Genomic DNA, 21,847 nt, shown 5'->3' with positions numbered 1-21,847 from the left:
GCCAAAAGACACTGCCAAATGCCAAAAACTCTGAGGGAAAATACAACCTCTAGACTCAGCTAAACTTATCAATCATGCATGTTACTGTGTTGTTGGGTGCCACCGAGTCAATTCTGACTCATTGTAACCCCATGGGACAAAGAAGAATTGCCTCATAGGATTTTCTTGGCTGTAGTGCTTACAGAAGCAGGGCTCTTTATCAATCATGTATAACGACAGGAAAAGAATTTTTCAGACATAAAATAATCCAGAATACCTCCCTTTTCTTACATGCTCAAGCAAAAGAGGGAAATAAACCCAGGAAGGCAACAACTTCCATTAGCAGAAAAGCATTAAATGGCAAGTTCCAGGTTGATAACTGTGAAAGTCTAAAAAGACCTGAGGATGGAATAATAGCACAGAGTACAAAGGAAAAAATGTAACTACCAACATCCTCAAAGGAAAAAAAAAAGTGGCCATGTAAGAAAGCTATGGTCAAACGGATGAGAAACAATGGATGTTAAACAATGAAGAGAAACATGAAGATGAAGACGTTAGCAATACAGTCAAGTTTATGTCCCCCTCAAAAAAGGGTGATCAGAAACTGTAGGGAAAACAATTTTAAAAACAAAAAATGTAATCCAAATATCAAACAAACTAAAATGTGGGATGATTTTCTTTAGTATCTACATGGAATATAGGAAAGAACCTTTTGCATAGTTTTCTTCTGAATGGCAACATAACGCTGGAAACTTATAATAGAAATTTTTACTCTACTAGTTGGGTTTGGGTCTGTAGTAAACTTACCTAATCATGTTATGCCATTTACTGACTTTTGTGTTTTAGAATCCACCTATTGACAAAGCACGTTAAGACTTAAATTATGGTTTTAAAACAGATTATGAATTAACCTCAATGACGTAAAATTACAGCTGACAAGAAGATGGGATGAAGGCGGCAACGAAGGGGTACCATTTCTTTATCTTACAAACTGGGGAGATAAAACAAAATACTTTCTACAGTCAATAAAACAAGAAAGAGATTTAAGATATATTATTTAATGTTACTAAGGTAACAAAGAGGTTATTTAATTATTTGAGGAACAGGTGGAAAAAATCCCCATTTAACATACAAGAAATCAATACATTATCATTTTAAGAAAAATGGCATCAAAAACAAATGGTAGAGGGGCAGGGCCAAGTTGGCAAAGTAGTCAGATGCTTCTGCTGAACCCTCTTACAACAAAGAACGAAAAAAAAACAACTGAAAAGATTACATTTATGACAAGCTAGAAGCCCTGAACATCAAAGGCAAAGTCAGAAAATGGACTGAGCAGCAGGGGGCGGGAGAGACGGTTCAGAAGCAGAGAGGAATTGTCTGTCGGACCTGAATTGCCCGGAAGCCTCAGTAAGGCACAATACACGGGAGAGGCTGCAGCAGGCTGGTGGTAGCATTTGGCCGCAGTTTCCTCAGAGAAAAACATCCAGCCACTCAGTCTACTCACATCTCCGGAACCAGAGAATAATGGCACTCTCAGCAAAAGCTAAGTACTTGTGTATATTTTACCACGCCCCCCAACCCCAAGCCGGCTTCAGTGGCTGTCGATTTCCCTGGGCCTGAGATAGGTCCTGCTGCGTGACCTGAGCCATTCTCCCAGCTCTGAAGAAGGAATAAATTCACAGTCGGGGGAAAAGAGTATCTGTCAGCTCCACTAACCTAGGGAGCTCAGGACAGAAGCGGCTCCTATCCAGGCATAAATGGTCCATGGACTTTGAATACCTTTACCCCCTGCATAGACTTGTGCAGGCCTATTTCAGGAGAATAGGCCCTTGTTGGCGGAATGCAACTGTTTCAACTATGCAGTGTTTGATGTTTGACACCGCTTTGCCTATTAAACAGGGTCCTCACCTACCCACATCAGGGGCCTAAGGACTGGTGGCTCCACTCAGGTCACCCAAACACCCGACAGGGGTCCAAGGATAACTGGTACCTCCTACTCCTTACCACCAAAAGCACTGGGTGCCCAAGGTCTGTCTGCAGAACCCACCCACCCGTGAACTCTAGAGAACAGGAATGCGCTTTCCACACAGACACTTGATGGACAGTTGTCAGCCCCCTGCCTTGTTCAGAGCGTGACCCCTTACTGCAACCAGATACCGCTACCTACACCAATCACCCCGTCCCTCTAAGACTGTAGCGCAGAGCCTGTACCACACACTCGATGACCAGCAACCTAGACACCTGAACTGAATCCATACAAGAAAAGTGAATGGACTCCTAGGCTCATATACCTGCTAACACCTCTAGCCGTCTGGGGACAGGACGTCAGAGCTCCAAAAGTGAAAATAATCAGGCTAGCTCACTCGAGCAACCTATCTGCGCATATCAAAACAAAACAAAGCAAGAAGCTAGGATAGAGTAAGCAAACATAAAATAAACTAATACAATAATGTATAGATGGCTTGGAGACAACAGTCAATATCAAATCACATAAGGCAGCAGACCATGATCACTTCAACAAGCTCTCAAAACAAAGAAGGGATCTTCTGGATGAAGGTGCCTTCCTGGAATTACCAGATGCAGAATACAAAAGATTAATATACAGAACTCTTCAAGACATCAGAAGCGAGATCAGGCAATACTGAGAACAAGCTTAGGAGCACACAGATAAAGTAGATGAAGAAACTAAAAATGTTATTCAAGAAAATAATGAAAAATTTAATAAGCTGCAAGAATCCATAGAGACAGCAATCAGAAAATCAGAAGATTAACAATAAAATTACAGAATTAGACAATTCAAAAGAAAGAGGAACAGAACTGAGTAAGTGGAAGGAAGAATTTGTGAGACTGAAGATAAAGCACTTGCTACCAATATACTTGAAGAAAAATAAGATAAAAGAATTTTAAAAAAAAAAAAGGGAAGAAACCCTAAGAATCATATGGGACTTTCTCAAGAGAAATAACATACACGTGATTGGAGTACCAGAACAGGGAGGGATAACAGAAAATAGAGAGAATTGCTGAAAATTTGTTGGCAGAAAACCTCCCTGATATCATGAAAGATGAGAAGGTATCTATCCAAGACACTCATTGAACTCCACATAAGGTAGACCTTAAAAAAAAGTCACCAAGACATATTATGATCAAACTTCCCAAAACCAAAGATAAAGAGAGAATTTTAAGAGCAGCTAGGGATAAATGAAAACTCACCTACAAGGGACAGTCAGTAAGAATAAACTCAGACTACTCAGCAGAAACCATGAATGCAAGAAGGCAGTGGGATGACTTTTATAAAGCACTGAAGGAAAAAACTGCTGGACAATAATCATATATCCACAAAAACTGTCTCTCAAATATAAAGGCGAAATTATGACATTTCCAGATGAAGAGAAGTTTAGGAAATTCATAAAAACCAAACCAAAACTACAAGAAATACTGAAGGGAGTTCTCTGGTTAGAAAATCAATATCAGAGAGCAGCCCAAGACTAGAACACTGCACAGGGCAATCAGATGTCAACCCAGACAGGAAATTACAAAAAGATTTTAAAAATGTTCAAAACAGGGAAACAGCAATGTCATTACATAAAACAAGACAACGTTAAAACACTAAAGAGGGACTAAGAAATGTAGTCATAGATCTTTCATATGGAGAGGAAAGGAGGACAATATACAGAAATAAAATTTAGGTTTAAACTTAGAAAAATAGGGGTAAATATTAAGGTAACCACAAAGGAGACTAACAATCCTCCTCATCAAAATAAAATACAAGAAAAAAACAGAGACTCAGCAGAAACTAAATCAACTACAATGAATAAGAAGAAAAGACAATATATAAAGATAAGCTACTCAGCACAAAAAATTAAGTGGGAAAAAGAAACTGTAAACAATGCACAAAAAAGACATCAAAATGACAGCACTAAACTCATACCTATCCGTAATTACGCTGAATGTAAATGGACTAAATGCACCAATAGAGAGACACAGAGTGGCAGTCTGGATAAAAAAAACATGATCCGTCTATATGCTGCCTACAAGAGACACACCTTAGACTGAGCGACACAAACAAACTAAAACTCAAAGGATGGAAAAAAATATATCAAGCAAACAACAATCAAAAAAGAGCAGGAGTGGCAGTATTAATTTCCAACAAAATAGACTTTAAAGTTAAATCCACCACAAAGGACAAGGAAGGATACTATATAATGATTAAAGGGACAATATACCAGGAGGATATAACCATATTAAATATTTATGCACCCAATGACAGGGCTGCAAGATAAATAAAACAAACTCTAACAGCACTGAAAAATAAGATGGCTCCAAAATTATAGTAGGAGACTTAAACACACCACTTTCAGTGAAGGGCAGAACATCCAGAAAGAAGCTCAATAAAGACACGGAAGATCTAAATGCCACAATCAAACAACTTGGCCTCAAAGACATACACAGAACACTCCACCCAAAAACAGGCAAGTATACTTTCTTTTCCAATGCACATGGAAGATTCTCTAGAATAGACCACGTATTAGGTCATAAAGCAAGCCTTAGCAGACTCCAAAACTTTCAGAGAAGAGGTAACACCACTACTACTAAAGGTATTTCAGAGCATAGAAAAGGATGGAATACTCCCAAACTCATTCTATGAAGCCAGCATATCCCTGATGCCAAAACCAGGTAAAGACACCACAAAAAAAGAAAATTACAGACCTATATCTCTCATGAACTTAGATGCAAAATCCTCAACAAAATTCTACGCAATAGAATCCAACAACATATCAAAGAAATGATGCACCATGACCAAGTGGGATTCATACCAGGTATGCAGGGATGCTTCAACATTAGAAAAACAATTAATGTAATCCATCATATAAATAAAACAAAAGACAAGAATCACATGATTTTATCAATCTATGCAGAAAAGGCATGTGACAAAGTCCAACACCCATTCATGATGAAAACTCTCAGCAAGACAGGAATAGAAGGAAAATTCCTCAACATAATAAAGGGCATTTATAAAAAGCCAAAAGCTAACATCATTGTGAATGGACAGAGTCTGAAAGCATTTCCCTTGAGAATGGGAACCAGATAAGGCTGTCCTTTATCACCACTCTTATTCAACATTGTGCTGGATGTCCTGGACAGAGCAATTAGGCTAGGTAAAGAAATAAAGGGCATCCAGATTGGTAAGAAAAAAGTAACAGTATCTCTATTTGCAGATGACATGACCTTATGGAAAACCCTAAAGAATCCTTAAAAAAAACTACTGAAACTAATTGAAGAGTTCAGCAGAGTATCAGGATACAAGATAAACACAGAAAAATCAGTTGGACTCCTCTACACCAACAAAAAGAACACCGAAGAAAAAATCACCAAATCAGTACCATTTACAGTAGCCCCAAGAAGATAAAATACTTAGGAATAAATCTTACCAGAGATGGAAAAGACCTATACAAAGAAAACTACAAGACACTACTGCAAGAGACCAAAAGAGACCTACCTAAGTGAAAAAACATACCTTGCTCATGGATAGGAAGACTTAACATTGTAAAAATGTCTATTCTACAAAAGCTATCTATAGATACAATGCAATTATGATCCAAATTCCAATGGCTTTTTTTTATAAGATGGAGAAACAAATCAACTTTATATGGAAGGGAAAGAGGCCCTGGATAAGCAAAGCAGTACTGAAAAAGACGAACAAAGTGGGAGGCCTCACTCTACCTGATTTTAGTACCTATTACACTGCCACCGCAGTCAAAACAGCCTGGTACTGGTACAACAACAGACACATAGACCAATGGAACAGAATTGAGAATCCAGACATAAATCCATCCACACATGAGCAGCTGATATTTGACAAAGGCCCAAAGTCAGCTAAATGGGAAAAGACAGTCTCTTTAACAAATGGTGCTGGCATAACTGGATATCCATCTGCAAAAAAGTGAAACAACACCCATACCTCACACCATGCACAAAAACTAACTCAAAATTGATCAAAGACCTAAATATAAAATCTAAAACAATAAAGATCATGGAAGAAAAACTAAGGACAATGCTAAGAGCCCTAATACATGGCATAAACAGTATACAAAACATCACTAGCAATGCAGAAGAGAAACTAGATAACTGGGAGCTGCTAAAAATAAAACACCTATGCTCATCCAAAGACTTCAACAAAAGGGTAAAAAGATAACCTACAGACTGGGAAAAAGGTTTTAGCCATGACATTTCCCATCAGCACCTGATCTCTAAAATCTATATGATACTGCAAAAACTCAAATACAAAAAGACAAATAACCCAATTAAAAAATGGGCAAAGAATATGAACAGGCACTTCACTAAAGACATTCAGGTAGCTAACAGATACAAGAGGAAATGCTCACATCACTAGCCATTAAAGAAATGCAAATCAAAACTGCAAGGAGATTCTATCTCACCCCAACAAGGCTGGCATTAATCCAAAAAACACAAAATAATAAATGTTGGAGAGGTTGTAGATAGACTGGAATACTTACACACTGCTGGTGGGAATGTAAAATAGTACAACCACTTTCAAAATTGATTTGGCACTTCCTTAAAAAGCTAGAAATAGAACTACCATACGATCAAGCAATCCCACTCCTTGGAATATATCCTAGAGAAATAAGAGCCTTTACACGAACAGATATATGCACACTCATGTTCACTGCAGCATTGTTTACAATAGCAAAAAGATGGACGCAACCAAGGTGCCCATCAATGGATGAATGGGTAAATAAATTATGGTATATTCACATAATGGAATACTACACATCGATAAAGAACAATGATGAATCCATGAAACATTTCATAACATGGAGCAATCTGGAAGGCATTATGATGAGTGAAATTAGTCAGCAGCAAAAGAACAAATATTGTATGAGACCACTATTATAAGAACTCAAAAAATAGTTTAAACAGAGAATATTCTTTGATGGTTACTTAGGAAGGAGGGAGGGAGAGGAGTTTTCACTAATTAGACAATAGACAAGAACTATTTTAGGTGAAGGGAAAGATAACACACAATACAGGAGAGGTCAGCACAACTTGACTAACCAAAAGCAAAGAAGTTTCACCAATAAACTGAACACTCTAAAGGCTAGCATAGCAGGGCCAGGGGTTTGGGGACCATGGTTTCAGGGGACATCTAAGTCAATTGGCATAATAAAATCTATTAAGAAAACACTCTACATCCCACTTTGGAGAGTGGCATCTGGGGTCTTAAATGCTAGCAAACAGCCATCTAAGATGCATCAATTGTTTTCAACCCACCTGGAGCAAAGGAGAATGAAGAACACCAAAGACACAAGGTAATTATGAGCCCAAGAGACAGAAAGGGCCACATGACCCAGAAACTACATCATCCTGAGACCAGAAGAACTAGATGGTGCCCAGCTACAACTGATGACTGCCCTGACAGGCAACACAACAGAAAACCCTCAAGGGAGCAGGAGAGCAGTGGGATGCAGACCCCAAATTCTTGTAAAAGGATCAGAGTTAATAGTCTGACTGAGACTAGAAAGACCCCAGAGGTCATGGTCCCCAGACCTTCTGTGAGCCCAAGACAGGAACGATTCCCAAAGCCAACTCTTCAGACAGGGACTGGGCTGGACTACAGGACAGAAAATGACATTGGTATAGAGTGAGCTCCTTGGATCATGTAGACACATGAGACTATATGGGCAGCTCCTATCTGGAGAAGAGATAAGAGGGCAGAGGGGTGCAGAAGCTGGCCAAATGGACATGAAAATAGAGAGTAGAGGGAAGGAGTGTGCTGTCTCATTAAAGGGAAAGCACCTAGGAATATATAGCAAGGCGTATATAAGTTTTTGTATGAGAGACTGACTTGGTTTGTAAACTCCCACTTTAAGCCCAATAAAAATTTTTTTTAAAAAATGGTTTTTCCCTTTGGTAAAAATGTGTCTCTGGGAAAAAGAAGTGGACGAGATTTTTCATTATAAGCCCTATAGTACTATTTAATTTTTTTTTAAACCCTGCCCATGTATTACTTCAGCTTAAAACACCAGCGATTTTGTTGTTGTTGTTAGGTGCCATCGAGTCGGTTCCAACTCATAGCGACCCTATGCACAACAGAACAAAACAATGCCCGGTCCTGCGCCATCCTTACAATCGTTGTTATGTTTGAGCTCATTGTTGCAGCCACTGTGTCAATCCACCTCGTTGAGGGTCTTTCTCTTTTCCGCTAACCCAGTACTCTGCCAAGCATGATGTCCTTCTCCAGGGACTGATCCCTCCTGACAACATGTCCAAAGTAAGTAAGACGCAGTTTCACCATCCTTGCCTCTAAGGAGCATTCTGGCCGCACCTCTTCCAAGACAGATTGGTTCGTTCTTTTGGCAGTCCATGGTATATTCAATATTCTTCGCCAGTGATTTTAGAGTTGGTAAATGCAAAGATCATCTTCATTAACAGGACCCTCGTTAAACGGACAGCTTCTCAGGCTGACTCCACCATTTTCAGCAACAAGATGAAACTAGTGTTTAAATTGTGATTCGTCCATCAAAACCCTATTTAAGAGATATCATTCTAATTCAAAGTGCTTTTGAACACCTCACTGAAGAATATTTAATCCCAACAGAAATAAAATTTGATGGCGTCTCAGATCAGTAGAGAAAAAATAGATTAATGAATAAAGGATGTTGGTACAGCTGGTTAACTACTTGGGAAAAAATGTTAAATCTATATATATATATGCTAAAACCAATTCTAGGTAGATTAAATATGTAAATGCTGAAATCACAGATTAACTAGGAGAAAATGTAGGCAAACATTTTATAATCCTCAAGGAGGGAAGGCCTAAGCCTGCTACTAAAGAAAAAATCTCAGAAGAAAGGATTGATAGATTTAAGTACATATAAACAAAAAATTCTGTGAACAAAGGGAAAAAACAAAACACTGAAGCTAAAAGAAAACAAAGAAGAGTAAACCTTGCAATATAAGGAAAAAAAAGTTAATAGTCATACAGGAAATTCTTATGAATGAAAAACATCCCAATAGAAATATGCATAAAATTAAACAGCATCATTAAAAAGAAATACAAACCTCTGGGAAAAAAAACAGCAAATTAAAATGAGAAAAGATTTTTATCCAACTACATCAATACAGATTAAAAAGAATGGAGGATAGGGAGAAAAGGACATTGTCTTATTATGTCGGTAGGAGTATAAATTGGTATATTTCTGGAGTTCCAATTCAAAATGTGTATACTTTGAGCCAGTAATTCTACTTTTGGGAATTTCTACTAATAAACACACATCTGCACAAAGATATATATATCCAACAAACCAACGAACCATCCATTCATTCATCCATCTATCCACCTATCCACCTCTGCAATCATCCATTCATCTACAATCAGTGGTATGCCGGTGCATGTGTACCAACAGGCTTGGGGCAGTAGTGGCTGATTTATGTAGTATAAATACTCCCAACATGGCTGATTTCAAGCTACCAATATGGTATCACTCAATGTGCAATAGAGATGTGATGCTAATAATGGCTCTTGTGAGCTGGTACAGGCTGGCTCCAGCACACCACTGTCAAAATGCTATTTATACTGAAAAACTGAAAACAATTTACACTAATAAAGAGCTGGTAAAATAAATTTTGATACAGCCATATAGCGAAAACTACGTAATCACTTAGAAATGATGATATAGCTGCATATGATGTAACAAAAATAAACCTAAGGGAGGGGGACCCAAGTCTAAAAATAGACATCATGGAAAGAATTCTTTTTTTGTACAAAAATCCTTAAATATAAATATATATGGACTAAACTCTGAAACGTTAATAAACCTAAATGGGTGGAATTATGACTTTTTTACTCTTTTGTATTCTTTTTGGAAAGATTATAGAATAAAAAATGCATATAATACTTATTTAGTATAATTTCAAGATTCATTATCATCATGTATATAACTGCTATGCAGAAATTCAATCAACTGCCGGCTTTTACCATGCCGCTGCCCTGCATTCAAATTAGTATTTACAGAGTATTTTCAGGCATCATCTCAAGTGTTGCTGTTGTTGATAGCCACCACTGAGTTGGCTCCTGACTCATGGCAACCCCATGCACAAATGCTGCCCAGTCCCACCCTAGCCCCATACCACTTGCAGATCAGACTAATAGGGTTTTCAATGGCTGATTTTTGAAGGTAGATTACCAGGCCTTTCTTCCTAGTCCATCTTAGTCTGGAAGCTCTACTAAAACCTGTTCAACATCACAGCAACGCACAAGCCTCTCAAAGACAAGGTGTGCTGCCCATGAGGTGCACTGGCCAGAATCAAGTGTAACTAAGATTATTTCAGCACTTAGCTGAAGTATCATTTTCCTATGAGCTTTAAGGTAAGGTCTAGACTAGTCCATTAGAGCTCAGTTCTTGGAGTTATTTTGGGTTGCTTTTTCCATGCCCAAACCCATTGCTATAGAATCGATTCTGACTCATAGCAACCCTATGGGACAAAATACAACTGCACTACAGGGTTTCCAAAGCTGTAATCTTTACAGATGCAGACTACCACATCTTTCTCCTACAGAGCAGCTGGGGGGTTCAAACCACCGACCTTTTGGTTAGCAGCTAAACTCTTAACCACTGCGCCACCAGGGCTCCTTGCTCTTTCCATAGTCTACGCAAATATAAATCATTTTCAGTTTCACTAAATGAGTTTTCACAGCAGTAGAGTTAATCTACATTTGTTTTGTGTGTCTGAAACACAACACACATTAGCTTAATATGAATTATTAAAGCCTTGCAATATGGGGGAATACATTACTGGTCCCATCCAGCAAACACTGATAACCTACTATGTGTCATGAAGACAGAGATGAATAAAACACAGAGGTTCTCCTCAAGGAGCTCAAAATCTAATGGAAAACAAAAACATGTAAACAGATCAATAATGAACAGAAGGTTGTAGGAGCAGAGAGAAGGGAACAATTAATTGTCTAAAGGAATGAAGAAAGGCTTCACAAGTGAGGTGACATCCTAGCTTTGAAGATTTATTAAGAGTTTGTCAGGTAAAAGATTAGACTGGACTATAAAACATAAAATAATACTCATGAAGTGTGTGCTTCTTAGCTCAAGTAGACACATAAGACTAAATTGGCAGCTCCTACCCGGAGGCGAGATGAGAAGGCAGAAAGGGACTGGAGCTGGCTGAATGGACATGGGTAACCCAGGGTGGAAATGGGGAATGTGCCGTCACACTACAGGGATTGCAACTAGGGTCACATAACAATATGTGTATAAATGTTTGTATGAGAAATTGAGCTATAAGCTTTCACCTAAAGCACAATAAAAATAAAGAGTTTGTCAGGTAGAAAGGAGGGTAGGAGAGAAGATGCCATTCTAAGTAAAAAGAACAGTGCTAAAGCACAGAGCTGTGTAGCACCATGGTTTAGAAACACAATTCTGCTTTGCTGGAGGGGCCTAGAAGCAGATACATCTAGAAGAGGTACTGCTGGGGCCAGATTATAAAAGATTCCTATAGACCACACTAAGAAGGAGTTTGTTCTTGTATCTTGCAGGCAGTTAGGAACCAGGTTTTAAGAAAAGAAGTAAAAATTAAATGTCTTTAGAAGAACTCTGATGACTGTGTAATGAGTGGACTAGATTAAGGAACGAAGCACTGGAAGAAAACTGAAGGAAGCTCTTAATTTGGACAAATGGTTTTTAAACTGTACTTGAGTCTTAATCATTTTTTTGTAAGCAATCAATTTTTTTAAAAAGTGCTTTTACTTATTTGAAAAGAATAAATGTTTACCGTCGTCTTTTGAAGGGTGACTTTGGCATATCTGCTGTAGGGATCATCTGCTCTCCTGGCCTTACCCACATTATAGGCCCATCATCACTCTGGGACCTACACTGGAGTCGGAGGCTGGAAAGTGTACCCCAGGGCAAAGTCATCTAGAAATCAGATGAATGAGTTACATTTTAAAAATATTTTCCAGACTATTTACAAGTTATCCCATACCAAAAAAGGTTGTGTGTGCATGTATAAAGAAATAAATGCTGTATTACACAACGATTTACAAAAAAAAGAATAACTGAGGTTAAGTCCTTTGTACCAATCATTTTATACACATTTCTATTCAAAACACTAGATACCATTTTAACAGGCAAGATTAACTTAATATTCTTTAATGGAAGATTGTCCTCTTAATAATCAAGATTTCAATAATCTCAACACTCACTTTCAGAAATGGTGATTCTTCTAACATATCAAGGAACTCTGGGAAATAATCGCCAACTTCTTCATCTACTGCTCCAACAAGACTTATCTGCCGCATAGGACCTGCTCGGTAGGTGCCACAGCAGTATGTCCTGTTCACCTGAGAAAAAACAAAAGGGGGGAAAAACAACTCAAGTACAGTATAACATAATTAAAGAGTTAGAATAGGGTATTTCCAATGTTGCTATTTCTTCTACATACAAAGAACTCAATGGTCAGCACCTTGGATAAAGTCAAAGTTACAGAGGCACCTAAGCACACTGACAAATATAATACAATATGTGCCACAAATAGCAATTTCAATGTGTAACATAGCCTACAATTCCAGTACTTCAAAGAAATACTGAAAATATTAACATATACTTAAGCTTCTCTAAGAATGATGGCTTTTGAACTTTGTAAACACTTTAGAGTGATATTTAGGAAAAAAAACCCTGAATAGTAAATAAATAGTGCAATTGACAGGATGAGGGTAAAAAACACCATAGATTAATCTTGCACATTCATTTGGTCCTCCCTAGCTTGAAAGTCTTCACACCAGACACCAGGCTGGCATATACAAAGGCTATAGATCGACTGGCCCCATTATCAAACTCCCTCTGCCATTAGTTCCACAGAAGAGCCTACATCCTGAGCAGGGTGGTCTTTTTCTTTACCCAACTCATACCAAACTTATTTCTACCTCCAATGATTTTTCTCTTGAAACTGCTCCCTTTCGAACGTCCGATTTTCTGTCAATCTAAATCTTACCCACTTTCAAAGATCAGTTCAAGTCTTCTTTTCTTCCAGAAGCCTTCCTGATCATCCTCCTTATCTTTCACTTTTTTGAAGTCTAATGTTACCTGTGCGCACACATACATTTTACTTGTATCAATTCGTTAGTGGATTTACAGCATTTCCTATACAAATCTGTAGCCCAAGTCATCCTATCTAGCATTCAAATGGTATGTACAAATTGATTCCATATAATCTGATATTATTCCTCTAGTCATTTCATTGTATACTCTTATTTTATACTCTTACGCTCCAATTTAGAATGAATGTTTCTCAAGCAAGAGATAGAATCCGTGCATACAGGTGACAAGACTAAAAATGTTGAATTCTAACCAGGATTTCTACCTCAGATCAGTTACCCAGCATTTTCTACCTCCGTTAAGGTACAGATTAAATTGAACACCATAACACATAGTTGTATGTTTACAAGGTGGCACTCTACTAAACATTCAAAACAAATTTCTAAATAATCAATTGTTGCTGCTTATTTTGCTTAGATAGCAGTATACATAAATGACGATCTAGTATTTCTTACACAATTCTCCAATATTAGTTCTCTGGCATTTTCAAAAATCAACCTACTGTATCCTTTTCCATAGACAATTTAACATCACCTCTGCACATAAACACATCAACAGGAGGAAAAAAAAAAAAAGATCTTAGATCTTGTTTTCAAATAGGAGATGGTTCTTAACTCCTTACAAATTCTCCCCCAAGACACCTTAGGTGATTCTTAACCAACAACCATCCAGGCCAGAATTACCTTGCATACATCTGTACGAATTACCTTCCATATATTTATATGATCATGCCATAAAAAGTCATGGGCGGTAGCAACAGAAAGAAGATGATCATTGGGTATAGTCATAAGAGGAAAGAAAGGAAATGCCATTCTAACCTCTCTGAGCTAAAACACCCTAAAACAACTAAAGCAGATTTAACCTTCAGTACCAGTTCTAGGAATCATACACTTTCATGGGTAATAAGAAATGTCAGTCTCCCCCAAACACCTCCCCTACCCATGCTCAATTATCAGAAATTCTTTTACCAAAAAAAAAAAAAACTTTTTATCTATATTGGTATACCATTTTATGGGAGGAATGTTCTGAACGCCCAGCATAATTTAAATCTCCTTAAGACCAATCCTGAAGAATTACAATGCCAAGCAGCAGTTTTTAATTTACTTGGCCTGCTGGCTTTCCAATTATGTAACTCTTAATACATTATTAATTTAAAGGAATTCACATTACTTTATATTTTGAACAAAGTGAGATTAAATTAATATTTTATTTGACATTACTCCAAGTCTGACCTAATTCAAATACTGAATTCAACAGCACTGAACTTAAAGACAATTTAAAAACGCAAATACCTAGCATAGTTAATATCTGACATGAGTTAAGTATAAAATATTCTTCCTATTTGGAAAGAGAAAGTAAACCTCAAAACGGGGACAGAGGGAACAAGAGAAAAAAGAGAGGGTGAGCCACAACCATGAAAGATAGCAAACTTCGATGATCTCATAATTCTGTCTAGGCCAACATGGTTATCTTCATCTATACACAAAGAAAAGCTGTGTGTAAAAATATTTCTCATCCTATGAGGCTCTTCAGGTTCACACCTTTATGGGAATTATGATGAATACCAATGTTGTATCCAGGAGTGCTAAAGAATTACCAATATTCAAGTTTTAGTTAGTGACAAAAGAGCCATCAAGTAAATAAATATACTTCAGTATTTATTGATTTTGAAAGCTGAAATGTACAAGGCCTAATTGAAAAAGACTAGCTAAATTGGACTAGCTGGAAGAGGGCCTTATTAGAAAACCACAACCTTCCTGCTTTCATTCCTTTACTTACACTAAACCTGATTTCCTTTAATTAGTATTTTTCTTTCAATACCAGCCCCCTCCTGCTTTCACTTCCTTGCATATCCACCTAGACCTCATGGTTTATTCCTTTCTCATGAACACTCTCATGCTCTATCCTAGTCCCTCCACCAGCCCTGCCTGTAACCCCCAAGCCCGAAGCATCCTAACCATCAGTCATACCTCGTCCTATACAGACACTGCTACACACTGCTAGGGGGAAGGAGCAAGAAAAAACACCTAAATTGTGTACTAGTGCCACCAAGAATTTCTTTCCAATTTCTGTTGGAATCTCCTGCATGTCTACTCGGTTTGCTTTCCAATAACCCAAAGCACTTTTCATATTTTCTGTTCTATCTTCTTTACATTCACCATATAGCTTCTATGTTCTCTAAGAAAAATGAAGTCAATCAGGTCAGAGTTCCCTCAGTAACCTACCTCATTGTCCCCACACCCTCAACATACACTTAGCTCTTTCCCTCTCATTTAAAGGAAAGTAGTAATCTCCTCTAGTCCAAGGTTAATTCTTCCACCTGGGCTTGAGTTGTCATGTCCCTCTATCCTGAGACTCTCAGACCTTGCTATATCAATTATCACATCTCCACAACTACTGGAAACCCTGGTGGGGTACTGGTTAAGTGCTACAGCTGCTAACCAAAAGGTCGGCAGTTCGAATCTGCCAGGCGCTCTTTGGAAAGTCTATGGGGCAATTCTGTTCTGTCCTACAGGGTCACTATGAGTCTGAATCAACTCGACAGCAGTGGGTTTGGTATTTTTGGTTTTTTTCCATAACTACTGTCTATCTTCCTTTCAGCATACAGACAGTTGCCATCAAAAAAGCCACCACCATAACTACAAACTTTCTTATATGAGGTCTTCCTCTAGCCAGTGCTCTTAAATCTATCCACTGCTATTGAGTTGAGTTGATTCTGTCTCACAGTAACCCTATAGGACAGAGTAGAACTCCCCCATAGGGTTTCCAAGGCTGTAAATCTTTATAGAAGCAGGCTGCCAGATCTTTCTTCCATGGCACAGTGGTTAAAGTGCTCAGCTGCTAACCAAAAATGACAGCAGTTCAAACTCACCAGCTGCTCTGCAGGAGAAAGATGCTCTCTATGCCTCTCAGTATCTATTTTACCCTCACCACTGCATGCCAGCCATGCCGTTTTGACAGAATGACCACATATTTCCCCCTCCAAATGCAGTCTCCCTGACTGGTTTAAGCCAATCAAAGTATTCCCATCCATCTCCTTTGCCACAATGATAATTTCTGGCTTAAGCCAACCGGCACATGTCATTCCCCTAGCCACAGTCACTGATTTAAGATCAGTACATATTTAAGGTGCCCACAGCTCAAGACTTAACATACTTAATAAAAAAAACTAAACCAGCTGCCATCAAGTCAATTCCAACTCATGTGTGTCAGAGTAGAAAACTGTACTCCATATGATTTCCAGTGGCTTATCTTTCAGAAGTAGATCATCAGATCTTTCTTCTGAGAGGCCTCTCAGTGGACTCAAACCTGCAACCTTTCAGTTAGCAGCCAAACATGTTAACTGTTTGCACCACCCAGGGACTCCACTTTATGCTACAGAACCACAGAAAGGCCAAGTTATCACAGAAAGTGGGGAATAAAGCATGGAAATGAAAACAAAGGAGAGGGTTTAAATGTGCATAAAGATCAGTAGACCCCTCCTCTTAACCTTCCATTTCCTCACCCCATACTCCTGTTTGTACCCTATTTTGTGGACAGAGGGAAACCAAAAAGATTATAGATACAAAGAAATAAGGCACAAGTGTTGGGAGAGAGCTGTTATACTTAGAACAGAAGATTCAAATAAAATTCCGTGTATTTCCAATGAAATCACCTACCCACTTCCATAGCTGAACTCTTGAGAATTCTAGCAGGCAAGGGTATAACCAACTTAACACCACCGGCATAAAAAATTGGTGGATTCTAAGCTGTAGAAATTAAAAGCCCCAGAAGAAAGATTTCTAAATGTTTGTATCTCGGGCTTTTCTCCCTATGATATGACCAGATTCCTACACAGTCATCAACTGATAAGCTATGTGTTTACAGAGTTTCTAATCAGTTTTATACTGACTCATGTTTAAATATGAACAGACCATCAGACTAGAATAAATGAGAACTTGAATGAAACAGACAACTCAGAGAATAAAAGAAAATTTCAAAACAAGTATAAATAACAGAGATGAAAGAAAATGTTGCATTCATGAAACAATAATAGCAGTTACAAAAAAAGAACAGAGAACAAGCTCTTAATTTCAAAACATTATAGCTGAAATAAATTGAACAGAAGATAGTTAAATCTCCCAGAAAGTAGAACAAAAAGATAAAGAAAAATATAATACAAGAGGAAAGATACGAAAATTGGAGGTTCAATCAATAAGTCTAGAATCCAATTAACAAAAAAGAAAGAACAGTGAAAACTAAGAGAAGGAAATTAACAAAGAAATAATACAGGAAAACTAATTCTAACTGAAGGTCATGAGTTTCCATATTTAAAAGGCCTAAATACACATCAGTGAATGTAAAAAGACTCACGTCAACGAGATATGAGATTTAAAGAGGGCTTTGACTACATTGATAATGTTTTATTTTGGGGCCAGGTGGTAAAAACACAGGTGCTTGTTATTATTCCTCATACCTCTTTGTATGTCTGAAATATTTCATAGTAAATAAAAAAAAAAAAAAAAAAAGATGACGACAGTGACCCATCTCCAGGCACGTTATCTTGGTATCCTAAAATTCTGCAATAAAGAGAAGGTTTTAAAAGCTTCCAGAGAGAAAAAAATAGGATATCCAAAAAGGATCAACAATTATTATGACATTGGATTTCTCAATAGCAATACTAAATCTAAAAGGAAGTGGAGCAATTCCTTCATAAAACTGAAGGAAAATTACCTTCAACCTAGAATTCCATACCTATCTAAACTACCAGTCAAATATAAGGGTGGAAGAAAGACTTTTTCTGACATGTGAGCCACTGAATTCAGGCAACAGGATAGTCAGGGAATCCAGGAATAGGAGAAAAAGTCCCAGAATATATATGTGGATAAACAGATACCTACATATATGCTTACTGCAATACACTAACATTATAAAACTGGAAACAACATAAATGTACAAAACGGGACAATAAATAGTTATATAGCCACACACTGAATTAGTGGTTAAAATGAAGGAACTACAAAGAATGTAATCAATGTCACTGAATTATACATGCAGAAACTTGAATTGATATATTTTTTCCTATGTATATTCTCAATAACAAAATTTAAAAACATAAATCAACTACTTACATGTATCAACATAATTCTCAAAAAGAATGTTGAACTAATGCAAGCTGCAGAATGATACATGCAATAGGCTATTTGTAAAGTTTTACAACACAAAACAGTTGTATATTTTTTATGTGTTTATACATAGGTAGTAAAATATTAAAAGATGCTTGGAAATGATAAACCACAAATTCAAGATAAAGATTTACTTCTGGGGAGAAAGGAAAAGTTTATTATTTCTTTTTTAAAAATTGAAGAAAACATATAGAGCAGGAATTCACTTAGTATAATTTATACTTTTCCTTATATGGGAATGGGGAAGAGAAGATTAAAGATATACATTTGGAGGAATGGTGGTACATAACTGACATAAGATACTAAGCAGGCTGAAGAATGCAATCCAGAACACAGGTAGAAGGAATCAGCCTGTGAGGAGGAAGTGGGATATCTTCTCTATTTTAGCAGGAAGGAATGGGAAAAAGATGAAGTGGTTTCTTAGACTAACATAAGCCTTACAAAACCTTATGAAGAGACAAGCTACTGAACAATCACCTATCTAAAAATTATTGTTTTTAAATTTTGCACTATGAAGAAGTTAAACCAAAACCAAACCCACTGCCGTAAAGTTTATTTCAACTTACAGCGACCCTGTAGGGTTTCCAAGGCTGTAAGTCCTTATGGAAGCAGACTGCCACATTTTTCTCTCACAGAGCAGCCAAGTGCTTAACCCCTGTGCGACCAGATGAGATTATCTCTAAGATCCTTTAGTTTATGATTCTATAAAATTCTAAGAGATGGCATCTTCAGGTCAAATGTACTTCAAAAGAAAGGAATCAGAGTAATGGTAGATGCTACATGGTTTAAAGCAGTGTGTCATACATTTCCCTTATTGTGACAATTGAATCATTTGGAATACTTGTTTAAAATACAGGTCTCACACCTCACTCCAGACCTGATGAATCAGAATTTCCAGGAGAGGAACCTGAGATTCTAATATGTATTTTGAAATGTAAGCCCTAGATTATTATTAGGATCTAATGTTTGAGAAACTCTAACCTGGAAATGGCACCAGAAAGCAAAGAACAAATTGAGTTCTACCACTTCCCAAGGTTTATGTTATCGAAGGCATCGTACAGTAGGAAACAAGTGATGGAAGTGTTGGAGGGAGATAAACCAAAAAAAACCAAACTCGTTGCTATCACGTCGATTCCAACTCATAGTGACCCTAAAGGACAGAGTAGAACTGCACTACAGGGTTTCCAATGAGTGCCTGGTGGATTCGAACTGCCAACCTTTTGGTTAGCAGCTGTAGCTCCTGAGACCATAAACCGGAAAAAAGTGATGCTACTGTTTTTTGTTTGTTTACTGGCAAGTGGCGTCAGCAAAATAGTAGAACAGGCAGCTCCAAACTCCCGTCACTCCACAAAAACACTGAAAACACAAGCAGAAACTATCAGAAACAACTTTGTCAGAATTCTAGAAAACAAAGGTTTATACCAGCCAAAAAAGGGCTAAATCAAGAAAAAGGCAACTTAAAACCAGTAGGAAAGCTTGGTAGCTTTTTTACTTCTCCATGACCCATTCCCTCTACAGCCTGACAGCTGGTTTGAAGATCACAGCTCACATTCCCAGTGCTGAACCCTGGTCTTTCATTCCAGAAGAGGCAGAACAGACCTTATTTGCACATTATTGTGTTAATGTTCTCACCTTTCTGTGATCTACCTCAAGGGCTGATGAAAAGGGCTCCTCTGTTTCACCTTAGAACCCACTCAGAACAGAAAAGGGATAACCACTGCCTGAAAATGTTACAAGGTGATCAAAAAACCTATAGCCACCTGGGGCAAAAGATTGTTTGAGATATACAGCAGACCACCTGACAGAACACAGCCTGAGAGGAAAAGCTGGGGAGAGAATTTCTTTGGAAAATTAGGGTATTCAAAAGAACTTGTATATACTGGGAAATTTAGAAAACTATGTGTGCATGCCCAAGATGGGACACATGCTCAGAAAAGACCTGAGAAAACCCTAAGCTTTCTTTCACCAATGGCTCATCCTCAGGTTAGGTGTAATAAGGAAGTAAATGTTGAGACAGAATCATAAATGGCCTAACTACTAAAGAATGCTCCCAGCAGCTCAGAGCCAACCCACAAAGACTGGGAGAGGCGTTTTGTTTTTGTGTTTGTTTTCTTTTTAAGATTCTGGTGTTGAAGAAAGTTTAAGTCAAAACACTGGCCGGATACAAGCTAAGCATTCAACAATCAAGGCCAGCAAATTCTGGGGAAGAGAAAGAAACTGATTCCCAGAGTTAGGACATCATGATATTCAAATGTCTGGCTTTCAGAAGGCCAGACACAAAGTGTACACACGCACAAAGTGTTGCCCATTCAAAGGAGAAAAAAAAAAAAACTGACAGAAACCATCCCTGAGGAAGTGCAGCACTGTATGTACTGGGCAAACACTTTAATCAACTGTCTTAGATATACTCAGACAGCTAAAGGAAATCATGGCCAAAGAACTAAGGAAAAACAGGAAAACAATGTATTAACAAAATGGAAATATCAGTAAAGAGTTAGAAATTATAAAAAGGAACCAAACAGAAATTCTGGAACTGAAAAATATGTAACTGAAACAAAAAAATCCATTAGAGAGATCCAACAGCAGATTTCAGCAAATAATCAGCAAACTTGAAAACTGAACAAGTAAAGTTATCCAGCCTGAGATGCAGAAAGACAAAAGAATGAAGAAAAGTGAACAGAGCCTAAGGAACCTGTGGGATACCATCAAGTGGACCAACACACACATTCTGGGAGTCCCAGCAGAAGGTAGAGAAAAAGGAAAAGAATATATGAAGAAATAGTTGTCAAAAGCTTTCCAGATTTAATGACAGACGTGAATCTACACATTCAAGCAGCTCAACAAATTCCAAACAGGATAAACTCAAAGAGATCCACACTGAAACACTGCCAAAAGACAAAGGGAGAATTTTGAAAGCAGCAAGAGAGAAGTGACACATCACCTACAAGGGATCCTCAATAAGATTAATGGTTGAATCTTCATCAGGAATCACAAACGCCAGAAGGCAGTAGGATGATACATTTAAAATGCTGGGAGGAAAACAAACAAACTGTCAAGCAAAAATTCCATATCCAGCAAAACTATCCTTCAAGAATTAAGGAGAAATTAAGACACGCCAAGATTAAAAAATATAAAACCTAAGGGAGCTTGTTACTAGCACACCTACCCTACAAAAATGCTAAAGGGAGTCCTTCAGGCTGAAATGAAAGGTCACTAGTGAGTATGGGAGAGCTACATGAAGAAATAAAGAATACTGGTAAAGGTCAATTCCAACTCACAGTGACCCTAAAGGATGAGCAGAACTTCCCCCATAGGGTTTCCAAGGCTGTAATCTTCACAGAAGCAGACTACCACATCTTTTCCTCACAGAGCCACTGGGTGGGTTCGAACTGCCAACCTTTCAATTAGAAGCTGAGAGCTTAATCACTGCACCACCAGGGTTCCTTTTCCTGATCTTATGGAGAAATAATTCAACATTTCACCATTCAGTATGGTATTATCTGTAGTAGGTTATAAATACCCTTCACCAGGTTAAAGAAATTCTTTTCTCTTGTTTGTTCAGAGTTTCATCATGAA

General features: G+C 37.8%; 1 protein-coding gene across 1 annotated transcript in view; it reads right to left on the bottom strand.

The window, feature by feature from the left end:
• Positions 1–21,847, bottom strand: part of RSBN1 (round spermatid basic protein 1) — a 52,440-nt gene that overhangs the window by 8,111 nt on the left and 22,482 nt on the right. The window contains exons 3-4 of the mRNA XM_003409414.4: positions 12,215–12,352; positions 11,785–11,927 (exon numbers count right to left, since the gene is read on the bottom strand). Coding sequence (XP_003409462.1) covers positions 11,785–11,927; positions 12,215–12,352 — 281 coding nt within the window. The remainder of the gene's footprint in view (positions 1–11,784; positions 11,928–12,214; positions 12,353–21,847) is intronic.

Source organism: Loxodonta africana, chromosome 3 (genome assembly GCF_030014295.1).
Source record: "Loxodonta africana isolate mLoxAfr1 chromosome 3, mLoxAfr1.hap2, whole genome shotgun sequence".
Lineage (NCBI taxonomy): Eukaryota > Metazoa > Chordata > Mammalia > Proboscidea > Elephantidae > Loxodonta > Loxodonta africana.
This window is presented reverse-complemented; position numbering and strand designations above follow the sequence as displayed.